Source organism: Charadrius vociferus, unplaced genomic scaffold, assembly GCF_000708025.1.
Source record: "Charadrius vociferus isolate BGI_N301 unplaced genomic scaffold, ASM70802v2 scaffold287, whole genome shotgun sequence".
Classification (NCBI taxonomy): domain Eukaryota; kingdom Metazoa; phylum Chordata; class Aves; order Charadriiformes; family Charadriidae; genus Charadrius; species Charadrius vociferus.
The window spans coordinates 1,742,147-1,758,297 of record NW_009649568.1 but is presented as its reverse complement, the minus strand read 5'-3'; the positions used below and the strand labels follow the sequence as shown (position 1 = coordinate 1,758,297).

The 16,151-nt window shown below is 42.1% G+C and overlaps 1 protein-coding gene across 1 annotated transcript; it reads right to left on the bottom strand.

Annotated features, from left to right (window-relative positions):
• Nucleotides 1-204: 204 nt before the first annotated feature.
• Nucleotides 205-11,039, bottom strand: PDZK1 (PDZ domain containing 1). The gene is given in 9 exon segments (XM_009890106.1): nt 205-257; nt 1,069-1,564; nt 2,372-2,566; nt 3,076-3,272; nt 3,534-3,729; nt 5,011-5,147; nt 6,114-6,366; nt 6,678-6,889; nt 11,015-11,039. Coding segments are annotated over 8 exon segments (1,737 nt in total). The 5' UTR covers nt 6,888-6,889; nt 11,015-11,039.
• Between the last annotated feature and the right edge of the window lie 5,112 nt (nt 11,040-16,151).

Here is a 16,151-nt window from a genome sequence, read left to right as displayed (position 1 = left end):
TTAAATGAATGCAGGTTACACCAAAGTGTTTATTTCAGGCAGCTGCATTTCAGCAAGAGATTGCAGTCCCTTACAGGTATGGCAGTCCTAGGAACAGTCAAGTTCTGGGAGGTGTAGTAGCAAAGAATGATTGAAGAAACAGGATTTGGAAAGTTTCTTTGTTGGCGTAGATTGACTCCTCACAACTTTGTGTCATCATTGTTGTCACTGTCTGCTTTTGTAGAGGCAGCTGATTGTGAAGAGGAGGATGAGCTTGCCTGCAGAGGAGTAACAAATAGATTCTGATTATTTTTAGTTTGTAAACGTGCTTGATGGTCTGCAGTGTTATGAAGGACTCCTATTTTCATCTGCACTAATTATGTACTTGTTTGAATGGCAGAATGAGCCAACAAATGTGATTTTTGTAGTGCAAACGCTTTTTGGTTAAGTACATTTAGAGAGAAATTTGTTCAATAGAGGTTTCCTATTGTTTAATTCCCGTACCTGCTGAATTTGCACACAAAAGTGGTGCTAACTTCAGATCTGCAAAATGCAGCTTAGTGACTAAGAAACTTTTGAAAAACCTTGCAGCTGGATATTTGCAGACCATGCTAATGAAAAATTAATAGGAAACTGTATTGGTCTTATTTTTCTGTGTCTGCCTCTCTTGCATGATCAGAAAAGAAGCATTTAAATATTTAAGGCTAACCACGCAGAGGGTTCACAAGGACTGTTTCAAGAAGAAGTACCTTCCTGCTTTTCTGACTTTGGTCATGCTTCAGATTCTTTCTAATAACATGAAGTGAGCAGAATATTTTCAAATCAGTACATTTCCTAGAAAATGTCATAAGAACTTGTCAGTTGCGTTTCCTTCTACAAAACGATCTGTTTCGAAATATTTCACCTGATTTCCCCAAAAGTGGTTTATGCTTTTTGGTGTATTTAAGCACTTTTTCCCCTGTACTTTCAGGATTGTATTGCCCGTTTCCCATCTTCATTAAGGACTACTGTATTTGGATTATCTTGTTCCATAAAATCTCTTGTATGTGCATCCTTTCTGTGATTTAATCTGGCATTAAAGATACTCACCTGTATTATGTGTGGGGAAAGGAAGAGTTGTATCTGATAATCGGACCACAGCTTCCCTTTTAATAACATAGACTGACTTGTAAAAATCCAGGCTCAAGTTAAAAATCCTAGCTCAAGAGTACGTACTAGCTGAAAAAAGTTCTTTTCCTGTCCCTTAGATGATCCCTCAACATCTACTTAATGTGGTATTACTCACCCTTTCTCTTGGTTCAGGTGAGTTTCTCTCTGGCTCTGACAGATGGTTTCCTTTATAAGCAGGAGGTTCAGAAGTGTCATGGACTGGATCTGCCATAGAGGCTGTGATGGGAATATTCTGGCCCTGGAAGTATTTGTAAGCATCTTTGCTGCACACCAGTAGTGTTAGTCTGGCACCGCTGTCTTGGATTCTTGCCACCACTTTGTCATAGGATTCATTGATCACATTCACCCCATTCACTTCCACTAAAAAGTCATTATTTTCTACACCGGCTGTGTCAGCTGGCCCGTGGCTTTGTACCTGCAAAGGTACACAAAACTGTGATATTACATAAAACTTGGAAAGATGCATTAGCAACTGACGGTTAGCTAGACCATTGTGTTACTGCTTTCCTTACAAGACGTTAAAAAAAACATGGGGAAGGGGAGAGATTTGTGGGGCAGAAATGCATTGGGAGAGGCAATAGGCCTAGACATAATAAACATGGAACCCATCAGTCTGAGATTTAAGATGCATCTTGGTAGTGATAGACCTTCATTATAGAAATGTGGGATGGTAGAATCATGAAGACGGGCAAAACCAATTTTCTTATTTGCATATCCCTGTCCAGTAGGTTTCAAGTTTACTACATTTCACAGATTCCTTTGTAATGAGTGGAAGCCCTCCTCTCAAGAAAGCTAAAGGCACAGACATGATTTGAGCCAGTAGAGGTTTGACTGTTGCCAGCTGTGGAATTCAGAGAAAGGGCAGGGGGGGTAGAGCAGGGCGAAAGTGTCTCTTACTTTTTTTGACTGTTGAACATTCTAAATGTATTTAAAATACTACTTTTAGCATGCCCGCCTCATGAATAAAAGCAAAAATGATGCAACAGCTGGATTCCCTATCCCTCTAGACATCTAACAGAACGAGGAATGTTTTCTGGTGCTTATTTTTTATCTTGGTCCTAGGGTGTTAGTCTGACTTTAACAGTTACAGCTCTTATCTGAGAGCGCTGGAGAAGAGACTTGTCTTTTGTGGCTTTTCTTGAATGTATTTGCAGGACGGAAGGGAGGAGGCTGTCCGACAGACTACCTGAGCTTTTCCTTGTTCCTTATTTGACATTAGTACCTCATTGATGAACAGTCCAGGCTTGTTCTTGATCATGTTTAAACTGAAGCCAAATCCACTAGGCCCCTTCACCATCTTGCAGATTCTTGGCTTGTGGTTCACTTTCTGCTCAGTGTGCAGCTCCACTCTTTCGTCCATTTTAGCTGGAGTTGGAGCTTGTGCTTTGTAGTAGTATGAGAAGGGGGAAATTTGAGCCTGAAAGAAGTGACAAATAAAACTTTGTTAACATAGAAACTTCTGTCATGAAATCTGTATTAGGTTTTCATGCTTACCACGTTCTGTTTGAAACCTTTTTAATGACTCAGACTTGAGCTGCAATGAAGAACTTTTTGCTGTTAATTTCTGGCTGAGTGGAAAACTACAGTGTTGATCTGTGAAAACGGAATTTTGTTACTCTGTTCATAAATGGTTACACAGCCGCATAGCTCTGAATTTGCTGTCTTAAACTTCTAACCTTCCTTATGGTGTGTTTAAATTTAGAATTGTTCCAATAGTGCCCATAAAAATCTGGAAGAGGCCAAAAATTTGGGTGTTTAGTGACTTGCTACACAAATGCAAAGAGAGTTGCTGAAATATGGGTGTACTTAGATGTTTCCTGCAAGTTGAAGAGGTGTCTGTCGGAGCAGACTGGCTGTTTCATTGCTGCGCATGTCCCTTCATAATGATAAGTTACGAATTCTTAGCAGTAATTTGCATTTTCTTACCAGTTTATACATGGCATCAGTCTCCTTATCCACTACCAAGAGTGTGGTTTTTGCCTCAGACTGCTTAATTTTTCCTACCACACTGTTATGATCCAGACCATCCACTTGCTCGCCATTGACAGCTACTAAGATGTCATTGTCTTTGAGGCCCGCCTTGGCTGCTGGGCTCCCAGAATCAACATCCTTGATTACATGTTCTAAAATTAGAAGGGAAAAAAGATTGATGTGAAGGCATATGCTTGGTAAGTTTAAAGACATTAAAATGCATGGCAAAGGCTAATTGTCAGAATTGCACTTCAGGTTGAGACTATTTCTCTGATGTAGCCCTGTTTGCAACATGTCTATAGAGGGGTTCTCCTGGATGACCAGTAAGAAGCCAAAGAGAATGAGGTCTGCAAACCTTGTATAGGAAGAAACTATAGCAAATGTCACGGGCTGTGCGTTAACTTGATTCTTACCACCAGTATTTTGTTCCATCCGTAGATAAAAGCCATAACCGTTTTCTCCTTTCTGGATCTCAGTAAGTCGCGGTTTGAGGGGAAGCAGTCTTAGGTTGGCGCTCTCTTTGCTCAGTACCATCTTCTGACTTCTGTAATAGTGGTCCGTTTCTTCATTTGAAAGTAGAAACATAACATGATTTTCAGACTTCTTTACCTGTGACAGTACATGTAAAATCTCAGATGTCACCCCTTCAACAACATGTGGGAATTGTAGATACTTTGATAACTGGTGTACTGGTACATAGTGGTGTGTGGATGCTGTTGGTGAATGAGCCATAAGGTGTAGGCCATGCTACTACAAGTTGATTTTTATTTTTTTTTCTTTTTCTTTCTCCAGTCAGAAATTTGTACCGTGAGAAGACCTCGAGCATGTAAGATCCAGCATATATACGAGGAAGTTTTCTGTATTTCATACTGTGTTCCCAGCCTCTAGGGAATTAGCTGTAGGGTGCCGTGAGGGTGGCATACAGTGCCAGTAGAATCTAGTGAGCTTCAGCAGATAGTGCTTGGCTTATCTAGATGTAGAACTGTACAATATAGACATATCATGCCATCTGTACCACTATTTCAGATTACAGTGAGAAGAGTCAAGTTTCTGTCACTCTTGATCATCTTCCATCTCCCTGTATTACTAATTCTGAGGTTTTGGGTTTGGGTTTTGTGGTTTTTTTTGGTTTTTTTTTGTTTCTGTTCAATCTCTCCAAGTCCATCCTTCTCTTATTCATTTCTAGTCTAACAGGTGCCCTCTTTACGCATCCTAACCAATGTCACTCTGCTGCTGATATTACAGCAGCTCAACAAAAGTTGCAGGGTTCCATAGTTAGTAGCGTGCACTGAATTGTGATCCTGGAGTGCCAGAGCATGTACTGCCTGTCTCATGCCTCTCTGAAATCTCTTCAGCTCCAGCTGCGTTTTAGCAGTGCCAGTGGTGGAAAGCTGGAAGCCTCATTAACAATGTTCTTTGCAGCCGAGGCCAAGAACTGAAATTACTTCCACAGTAATTTTCATTAGTTTTGGACTTCTTAACAGGAAAAATGAACTACTGTCTAAACCCATGAATTTTCCCTGTTCCACGTTAACTGTATCATCAGAGAGTTCCCCCTCTTCCTGCCCTCTTACCATTAGGAGTATTTCCAGGACTTCTAGGAACAGAGCATGATTTATTTAATAGGGCTCCTGGCAGCAGTATACTTCTGTTATTTAAAATTCTTTGGTCAGTCTTGATGACACTACTTCTTCAGAGTCAGTTTGAGAGGCTGCTTGACAACAGAGCCAAAGCAGAGGGGTGCTCTGCTGTGGTGATTTTATACGAACAGTAGCTTCTGAGATTTACTGTGAAGCATTCAAATCGGCCAGACTTGCCTCCTCAGTAACCCTGATAGGTTGCTGTAAAAGTGCACCAGAACAGAAGATGAATCGGTATGCAAACAAATACCTTTTCCACCACTTCCTCATGTGTGTCACTTTCCACATTTTTTCCATTGATTTCAATCAGGCGATCGTTATTTTGGACACCAGCCTTTGCAGCTGCTCCTTCCGATGAAACCTCTACTATGAACAAGCCCTTATGTCCTAAAATAAACAAAAACTCATTAAACAGGGTAAGTCACTGAAATGTGCCAGAATTTAATGGTTAAGGAAACTCAGGACCGATGTCCTTAGAGACTTTTGGTCTCTTCTTATGTGCAGATTACAGTGGCACCACAAACCTTCCACATAGACACACCTCTGTCTCTTATTCTGTCCTGGAAAAATGACTTCTGTGGGGAAGGGAGGCATTTGTTCACTTTCTACAGCTCAAACAATCTTTTATTTGTCTACCAAGAGTGCCAAAGGGGCTGATTAAGATAGCTGAAAGGGATTTGATTCCCGCCCCCCTCCCAGTCTGAAGTAAGGAGCTGCTTCTATTGTTGTTTTGTACATTTCATAATCTCCCGTGTTAGGAAGGCTTCCATGTTTGGTCTTTCAGTTACACTGCATTCCAAAATACCCTCTTTACAGGTGATTTTTTTCCAGAAGGCTTCCCTATTTTGTTGACTGGCCTTGGAAGAAATGCATATGTGGAAGAGGTTCCGAATCCCTTGCTTTCTAAACGAAATAACTTACAAATCAGGAAAAGTGTTTATTACAGCTGTCTAGAACCTTGTGTGCTGATTCCTGAGGTGAGGAATGGAACAGGACTTAATGTAGCATCTTGAGTGTATGTCTGGTATTTGAGCAGGGACTGCAAATTTAGTTTTGATAAGTGGGCTTAAATAACAAGCAAAAAATCATTTATTCTTTTTACCTCTTCGCCCCGCCCCCCGCCACCATGTTTTCTCCACCCCATAAGAAACGTGGTCTTCAGAAAACTGTGCACTGCATATGCTGTACAGGAATGGACTGGAGATGGATCTGAACTCATCTTGCTGCTTCTCGCTTTCTTTCTGTTAGCAAGACCAGTTTGTGTGTCCCCATTGGCCCCCACATTGACTGTGCTTGCCTCTCTCCCTGCTGCCATATGTGTCTATATACCATCTCTTCTCCCCAGGCTCTCACCTTCTGTGGTTTTCAGAGAGAAGCCATAGCCTCTGTCCTCCTTCACTAAGTAGCAGAGCCGGGGTTGTGGAACGGCAGTGATTGCTCCATTGGCCATGGGTGGTGGTGACTCTTGCTCCGGCTGCTGTCCTGTTGACACCTTTTGACCCAGGTCTTCCAAGTTCACTCCCTCCTTCTCTGCCTTTTGATAGGATGTGTCATCCAGAACAAGAAGTACAACAGAATTCCCACTGTTTTTGACAATCTCCACCACCTGTAGCGGACAAGGTGAAATGGCAAGTAGGTGCTAGATTGATTGACCTAAAAGCTGTCCTCAGGAAGGGTTGCGCTGTTTACTGCTTTTATTGTCTGATCCCTCTGCTTATGCACTACGGAGCCACCTCAAAGACATTTAATGCCAATGGTGGGTATGAATGATTCAGGGAGATACTCAGAACAGTTGACTCAACTCTTGGATTTCCTAGCCAAAGATGCCATAAAAACTGGAAAAGAAAGCTTCACATAGTGGCAGTGGCTCTGGTTAATGGGGGAGTAGTATGGATCCCAGACTAAACAGATATGTACCTGTGCATGTTCCTCCTTGTCTACAAACACACCATTAACCCTGAGGACTCTGTCTCCATCCTTCAAGCCAGCCTTTTCAGCTGGACTGTTCTTTTCCACATTCCGGATGAGGTGCCCTGCTGTGTCTTTCTCAATACGCAGGTAGAATCCGTAGCTCTTTTGGGGCTTTTTAGTCACTTTACATTCTCGGGGCTGGAGAGCAGAAGTCATCTCTGCCAGACAGGAAGGAAAAGATATGTGTGAGTAAAACCAGTAAGCTTACTTAGATATGTTCCCTCTAAATATATATTGAGACAGTTTGCTTCAGAATTCTTGGGATTTTGTTTCCCAGGAAATCTACCTGGGAAGTTGAAGCTAGAAGAAACCAATCCCTTTTCCCTCTCCCTCCTTACTGTTCTTGTCTCCCTATCTCAAATTAAATTAAGTAAGATGCAGAACTGGAAGAGAGGAGTTGTCTGCCTGTGATAACACAGTGAAAATTGAGGTGAGGATTTAATACCAGAATTAAGTCTTACAGAGGAAAAATAATGGCAGCACAAAAATACTGGAACACTATAGGAAAGCTATGGGACAAAATGGGGTTTCACAGAATCGCAGAATTGTTAAGATTGGAAGGGACCTGTGGAGTTCATATTATCCAACCTCTCTGCTTAAGCAGGGCCACCTAGGACCAGTTCCTCAGGACCAAGTTCAGATCGCTTTTGAATATCTCCAAAGAGAGAGGCTTCATTACCCCTCTGGGCAACCTGTGCCAGTGCTCAGTCACTCTCGTAATAAGGAAGTATCCTTATGTTCAGATGGAGCTTCCTGTGTTTGAGCTTGTGCCCATTGCCTCTTGTCCTGTCACCGTGCACTGCTGAAAATAGCCTGGCTCCATCTTCTGGGCACCTCCCTTCAGATATTTTTATACATTACTAAGTTTCCCCTGAGTCCTCACTTCTCCAGGTTGAACACTCCCAACTCTCTCAGCCTTTTGAGTATCTCCAAAGATGGAAAGTCTACAACTTCTCTGGGCGACCTGTGCAGATGGATGAGCAGGTGGGATCAAGGAAGAACCTCATTGTCCTAACCAGGCTTCCCTGTTCTTAATTATTCTAGCTAAATAAAATGAAGTTTAAGGAAAAGACATTGTAACTGGAGTGTTATTGTTAATGAGTGCAGGGTTTGCATTGGAGGGTGGAAAGCAAGGACTATAAAGGAACTAGGAAGACCTTTGTTTCCACTTACAAAGCTTTTTTTTTTTCTTTTTTTTTTTTTTTCTTCTAGCTGGGTTTGATATCTCTACATTTCAGTTTTCATAGAAAATGGTGCACTTGCTTTATTTCTGTGTCCTTTAGAAGTTAGTGGTAGAGTCAAAATTCTTGGAGCCGTTCATGTTTTCCTCTGCCTCTGAATCCTAATTAAAGACTGATTCTGTTATGAAGAGGATCTAATAGACCTATTTCACTTCTGTATATCATTATGAAACTTAGGTAAAATATGAATGTGGGTATTATGAGGTTTAACAAAAGTATGGGATATTCAGGCATACACCTACTGATAATGTAAATGTGCCATCAGGTAATCACTTGCAGGAAAGATAATTTAATACTGCTTGGTCTGTGTGGAACAAAACAGAGGACTTGAGAGAGTACGCTTGTCTTGCAATTCTGATGTGAATCCTGAAATGACCATAAAGCCTCAACTTGCTGCTTGACTAAAACTTTGTCTCCAACCCTGATGACTTTAGCAATGACACGAGATGTAATCAGCATAAAAATTTGACGTTGTGCAAGAAAGGAAAGAAATTAAATTTGGTTTAGAAATGACAGGCTGCAGAAGTAGCTGCAGTAGTTTGGTTCAAATGATTTCTCAATGAATTTGTGACAACCAGAGCGCAATTTTGAGTCGGTGTCTCCAGGGTGCTGTGTTACTTCCCCAGAGAATTTGAGGCCAACTGGTTAAAGAGTATACTTGATGCAGGGGATTGCTGTCAGATTGCTATTAGGCAGTTACCTTTGTCCTCTGGAGGTTTTGGAGAAAATCCTCCTACAACCTGTGTCAAGGCACATATGCCAAGGGCAGGAAGGTGTTTGGGATCAGACAGTATGGATTTACTGATTTTCATGATACCTGATGGACCTGATAACTTTACATGATGAGTGGACGGGCTCTGTGACGGGCAGAGAGCAGTGGATGCTGTTCACCTTAACTTTTTCGCTGACTTTGATACTGTCTCTGGTACAGTCAGTGTAGCCAATTTAGTGACACGTGTACTGAATAAGCAGACTGCTCAATGATGCAGAAAATTGGCTGAGCCACTAGGTTCAGAGGGGTTTGATCAGTGGTATATAATCCAGCTGTTGGCTGGTTATTAGTGGCATTCTTTAGAGCTGGTACTGGGGCTGATACCATCTAACATCTTCATTTATGAAACGGACAGTGAGACAGAATACATCCTCAACAGGCTGATAGAAGATACCAAATTGAGGGGGAGCAGTCAATAGGCTGGAGGTTAGGGTTGCTATTTAGAGGGACCTCAGCAGGCTGGAGAAATGGGCTGACAGGAACCTCATGAAGTTCAACAAAGTAAAGTGAAAAAAAAATATCTGTAACTAGACCATGCACAATAACACAGGCTCACTGCTGGCTGGCCAGAAGGCAGCACTGCTGGGCAGCACTCAAGTGCCCAAGTTGAACGTGAGTCAGCGGTGTAGCTTTGCGGTGAGGAGGGTCAGCCACATACTGAATGGTACCAGAATGTAGCCAGCAGGTCAATGGAAGGGATTGTTCCCCTGTCCTTGGCACTTGTGAGACCACATGTGAGTACTGTCTCCAGTTTTGAGCTCCCCAAGTAACTGACCTACTGGAGCTAGTCCACCCGGGTGGTTTAGGTTTTGGAACACGTAATGTTGAAGGAGGCTGAGAGAGCTGGTTTTCTTCAGTCTTGGGAAGAGAAAGTAAAGGGAAGATCTTATTGGTGTCATCAACCACTTAACTGGATTGTGTAGAGAATACAGAGCCTGACTCTTCTTGGAAGTTAACAGTGGTATGATGAGAGGCAACAGACACAGGCTGCAGCAAGGGAAATTCCAATTAGACAGCCATAAGGACAGTTTTTCATCTTGGGAGCTGTCAGATACTACAACAGGTGCCCAGAGAGGCTGTGAATCTCTGTCCATGGAGATACTTACCTGGATGGGAGCCTGTTTTGTATGGGACATTGGACCACGTGACCTCTAGAATTCCCTTTCAACCTAAACCTCCTATGCTTTTATGATGAAATGAAACTCTGGTTTGGGTGCTGCATATCATTAGCAGGAATGCTACGTACTGAAAGTAAGCAACAGTTGTGACCAGGGAACAAGTCCAAAGACGGCTGTCTTCAGAACTGCTGCCGCCGAAGATCCACGATATTAGAGCAACAAGATGAATGAAGACAACTTCCTCCAGTTGGAAAGTCCAGGTAATTAGCAAACTTGATTTGTATTTTACTGGAAAGATTTTTTTTTTTTCCTGCCTCTCTCTACTGACAGAAGTCTGTCAAAAGGCCAAAGTTGTGTTGTTAGAGATTAGCCATTAATCACAGCCTAATAAATGTTAAGAAAATTCACCTGTTTGCATGTCAAGATTTCTTTGCAGCTCTGTGTTTTTTCTTCTCTTTATATCACCTGTACGACTAATGTATGTGGGAACTGGCCTTTTTTTCTCTTCTTTTTTTTAGAAGTAGCTGGCAGTCAGATCCTTCTATGATAGCAGCCTACTACAGAACCACCTCTGTGGCTACCCATGCTACAGACTGTTTGCTCTTGAAGCTGAAAGTGCACTGTTGAGGTTAGTTGGGCAGCATGTAGAACATGCTGTGATGTGGGGATTGGCACAGATGTCACTGATGCTGGAGAATATGGGGAATTCCAGCATGCAGGGATGGCAAAACCTGCAGACCATAATTCACTTGATCCCCTTGGTCAGGTGCCTTGTGCTTTTTTGAGCCTCCGTGTAGTTGTGCTGGGACTGGCTCCGTATAGGGATAGACTGCCTTATTATTTGGACATTTTTTTGGAATACATCAGACTGTACTGATCACAACTACAACTCAAAGCAGTTTTTTCTCAACAAACACTGGGAATCTGTGCTAATTCCTGAAGTTAACATGCAAAAACAGTGGTACACAAAGCTGAAGAAGCAGTAGGCTTTTATAAGAAAGATTATTTATTCATATTTAGAAATGAAAGGAAGGTTACAGTGCACTGCATACTACTCCTTTTAATCCCTGAAAGCTTTACATGCAAAATTATTGGGATTGTAAAAATGAGTTTTCTAAGGAAAGAGGGAATAGCAAAAAAGGAATGTCTTACCTGTATGTCTGTGTGGAGCAGCCTTCACAGGAATTCTCTTTTGCTGTCCCTCCTGTGGCCGTACCTATAAGTAAGGCTGGACTTTGATTGAGCAAAGGTTGATTTAAAAGATTATTTATTTAACCAAGTTTCACTGAATATATTCAACACCTTGATAAGCTGCCTTGTCCTTGCCTGCAGAAGTGCTAATCACATGCATTTCTCAGCAGCTTTGAATTTTGTTCTACTGATAATTATACTCAAAAACTCAGTCAAGGAGGTCATCCAAGGCAAGGCTGATCTTTGATCTGGGCAAGAGCCTTGTCCAACTATAAGGAATGTCTTAAACGTAGCAGGTTTGGATCGTGGTGGGTTGACCTGGGCCAGCAGCATTTGACTGTAGATCAAGAGGTTACTGGTTCAAATCTGTGCACCCCATTTTGGATGCCAAAAAAAGGATTGTGATAGGTTAACCTGGGCCAGCAGCCAGATGCCCTCTGAGCTGTTCTTACTCCCCTCCTTTACAGGATAGGGGGGGAAAAATAGGATGAAAAAGCTTGAGGAATTCAAGATAAGGACTAACTGAGAAAGATAACAACTAAAAGATGGACTCGTGATTGAGGGGTGGCCTTGACTGTTGGGACCATCACACATGTGAAACATGCACTGCAATCAAGCGACCCACGTGAGTGAAGTCTCCCTGGAATAGAGAGAGGGAGGTGGCTTGGATATCAATATGGTGAGGCCTGGCAAATTGGCTGTACTGGACCACTGCTCTGAACCTGCCACGGCAAGCCCTATGTGTTTACCATTGTGGAAGGGCCTACTGGGTGACTGGAGACATACCCTGTAAACAATGCCATTGCTTGAAATGCCATCCTGAGCCTTGAAAAGCAAGTTCTGTGTCATGGTACCCCAGAAAGAACTGAGTCAAACAGTGCAACTCATTTCTGAAATAACCTCATATACTCCTGGGCCAAGAAACAGGGCATTGATTTGGCGCATCCCTTTCCCTATCACCCACAAGCCTCTGGAAAGATTGAATGATACGCTGGACTATTAAAAGACTATGTGGAGAGCATAGGGTGCTGGGGAATGGAAGCAGTGGGACATAAATCTAGCAGAAGCCACTTGGCTGGTTAACACCAAATGATCTACTAACTGCCCTGGTTCTGCCCAAACAAAGTCCATACATACTGTGGGAGGAGATGAGGTCCCCGTAGTACATGCAGATAAGTGGCTGGGAAAGGCAGTGTGGGTCGCTCCTCCTTAGGAAAAGGAGAGCCCGTATGTGGGACTGGCTTTGCCAAGGACTCAGGTGCGCTTGGTGGGTAGTGCAGAAGGAAGTGGAAATCTGGTGTGTACCTCAAGGAGATTTATTCTTGGGGGAAAATGATCTGTGATTTGACTTGTATGATGTAGGAAGTAATACAGTGGTGATCACTTGAACCAACAGAGAATGAGCCTCACAAGTAACCATGTGAGTGCAGTGCTGACCCAGCCCAAGCGATCCTGGTGCTCAACAATCCAACATGCTGCTTCTCCTGTCCTAAGTGATCTCCTTGACAGATAGGACCAAAGTCATTGACTGTTAATAAGTGGTTAATGAGAACATATAAGCCTGATTATTGGATGTAAAGATGGTTTAAGTATGTAGTATAAGTTGTAAGCATTGGTAAGAAGGAATTTCAGGGATGAGAAATAGAATGAAAAGGTTTAAGTAGGGTATAGAAATTAAGCAATGTATGAATGGGACAGAGCATACTTGGGTGTATCCAATAATGTGTGACCTGAGCATGATGTGAATGGTATGGAATAAGGGGTTGGGATTGTACTGGGTCTGGCTGGGATGGAGTTACCTTTCTTCATGGCAGCCTGCATGGTGCTGTTCTTCACATTTGTGGCTAAGACAGTGTTGATAACACACCACTTTTTTAGCTGTTGTTTAACAGTGTTTGCAAAGCATCAAGTCTTTCTCTCCACCATACCCTCCCAAGTGAGTAGGCTGGGGGTGAGCAAGAGGCTGGGAGGGGACACAGCCGAGACAGCGGACCTGAACTGACCAAAGGGGTATTCCATACCATTTGATATCATGCTCAGCATTAAAAAGGAGGAGGAAGGACAAATGTTTGTGGTTATGGCAGTCTTCCTAAGCAACTGTTGTGCATGTTGAGGTGCTGCTTTCCGTGAAGTAGCTAAAGATCTGCCTGCCAATGAAAGTAGTGAATGCATTCCTCTTTTTGCTTTGCTTGCATGCACAGCTTTGCTTTACCTGTCAAACTGTCATTATCTCATTCCATGAGTTGTCTTCCCTTCCTTCTAGTTTTTCACAATCCTGCAGGAGAGGAATGAGCAGGAGTCAGGGTGGGTGTTCAGCTATTGGTTGGGGTCAACCAACCGCAAGGGCATATCTTACCCACTGGCCATAAGCATCTGCAGGATATGCTTATAGACATGTACTGACCTGATGGTCTTTCTAATGTAGGGGGAAGTCTTCAAATTTGAGTCTTGGTATACCAAGATACTTAATGAATTGACCATGTGAAGTCCTTGTTAAAAAATCTCATTCAATTTTAGAAAGCTTTAAAATTACTTATTTCCCTCATTAATTTGCTGTGGAATTGGATTATTAGAAATAATACCTGTGATTTCCTTGCCTGTCTGCTCCAACTGTTCTGTTTAATTCAAAGGAAAGGTAATAGAAATAAGCACAACCTAAATGTGCTGCATCAGAACAGTCATTGGTATTATAAAAGCCTTACTGTAATCCACTTACTCTAAGTGGATTTGCAAGCCTGTTGTGACTAGGAGTTGTTTCTCTTTGTATAACATACAATCAAAAAACCTAAGTGAGTGAGCCCTGATGTCGTAAGCACCAGAGAAGTCAGACCCTGCCCTGTCCTCTGCTTGCGGTCTTTCAGACAAGTAAGGCAAAGACTGGAAGAGGAGGGACACAGAGAAGGGAAATCACAGCGGGTCATAGTTTTGCAGCTACGCTCAGTGCAGATGGGAATGTACGCAAGGATCTCAGGTCAGCATACAAGGGAACAACACAGCATTTGAAGCAAGATATATCTTTTTATTGTAGTGCCACTGTGATAGTCACGTGAGGTCATTTGGGGGCCAAACAAGCTTTTTCAAGAATAAGGTGCTACACAATTGTGAAACGTCAGTGAAATGTAGAAACACTCTGTGTTTTTAGGAGGGAAAGTATGGTCATGTTCCAAATGGGAATGAGGTGGAAGCTGTGCAGCAGTTTCTAAAGGCTTTGAAAGGAAATTTGAGGGAGAAAGGTCTAGCAGTCAACAGACTACTTAAGCTTGTGATGTGGTGAATTATGAAATGTTAGTAAATACAAATGGCAAGGGGAAGATTAGCCCTAGGGCCATGATGGGAGGTTGAATGGGATGCTGATGACAAGGTGCAAGGAGGATGTATTTCCATGTGTGCTCAAAAACATGACCCTGCATTTCTTAGAGCTGATCTTTGCATCTGTGGGGCTGAGGTGTAAATTGTATGGAAGGTGTACTAATGCATCCAATGCTGACAAGCCCTTGAGGCCAAGAATTCAAAAACTCTCCTACCTTTCCACCAGTAGAAGGAAAATTATTTAAGAAAGGATCAGAGAAAAGGCAGCTTGCAATATCTCCTTTTCTGGTTCTCAGGCCTTTTGGAAGACTGTTCTCAAGCATATTCATACAGCTACAAAAATAAGGAACCTAACTAAAAGAAAAAAAAAAGTATTTTACCTTTTAACACTTTGGAAAAAGTGATAAAACCTGAGAAAACCTCTGAATTCATAGTATTCTTGTACTGTAGGAGTTAGCCACAATGACTTAGCACAGGGGCTAGACTTAAGTGGCGTCTGCTTTCTCCAATGTATGTCCCTTTTCATCTATATCCTATGTAGTAATATAAGGACCTTTGTTCCTATCCTCATTGCATTCTTCTGTGGGTTAACATTTACTAAATATTTTCAATCATTCTTTTTGCCAAAGTTTTTCTGATGTTTGGCTAGAAGAAATTCTGTGATACTTACCTGCGTTACCAAAAATCATCAGAAAGAACCTTTATCTAGTAGTTGTAAGTGATCACATGGTTTCCTCAGCATGTTGGTAAATTGAGAGAAGCAGCTGTGTTCTTAACTGCGGTACTTGCGGCATTAGTAAATTCACAGGTTTTGTTAAGTCCTAGCCTCCTTCCCCCAAAGCAAAAAATTCTCACTTTCTAGTGCTGCCAGGAGGCCACCTGGAATAATAGCACTGACTGTAGAGATGTTTTGGTGTTGAATGTCTGAGGCACCTTATTTTGATCTTCTGGAAGGCTTTCCAAGAAGTTGACTTGAGAGAATAGCAGTGACAGGAAATGCCTCAGCATCCTTGTCCATGCGTTCTTCATAACCTGAAGAGTTGCCTAACTTCAAGGAAGGGCGAATGTGTCCTCTGCTGGCAAATGGTGACAATATAGGTAATGGTATTTTTCCTACTTAGCATCTGAAATGAGATTTGTGCTGCACGTGTTCTAGTAGCCTGAAACTGGGGGTACATGTGGCTTGTTGCAGAGTCTCACAGTGCTGGCAGAGTGCTGCAGAGTGGAGAGTGCCAAACTTGCGTTGGTATTGTGCCAGGGTGTAGTTTCAGTAAATGACACTTACCAAAGTCTCACTCTTTGCCAGGAAGTATGTGGCCCAGGTCATGTCCTGGCCCTGTTTTGGACACAGACATGAGGAGAACATGTGCCCGTTTGCCAGGATGATGGCCTTTATTTAACTAACTTATTCACATCTGAAGAGTTTATACGGATTTATTCCTGAATTAAAAAAAAAAAAAAAAAAGAGAGAGAAAGAAAGATGTAGCTAGCTTTTTTTATAAGCAGTTTTGTTTTGTTTTGTTTTTAAATTGTGACTCACCAAGTTTGTGTTAAGAGATGGTGAAAAAACTGCTTTCATGACTGTTCCACTGGATGAGAGGAGTAGAAAATAGAGCTGTTAGTGAAAGATTGGTGAAGTAGATCTTTAATGTTTATAATACAAGCATAAAGTTACAAAGGTTAGTTGACTAAAAGGTGCCTTTTGTTATTAACACAGTTCTACAAGGAGTCCAACCCTATATTTGATTGTATATAGTTTATATATTTGGTTCTGAAAATAAAGTGCTCA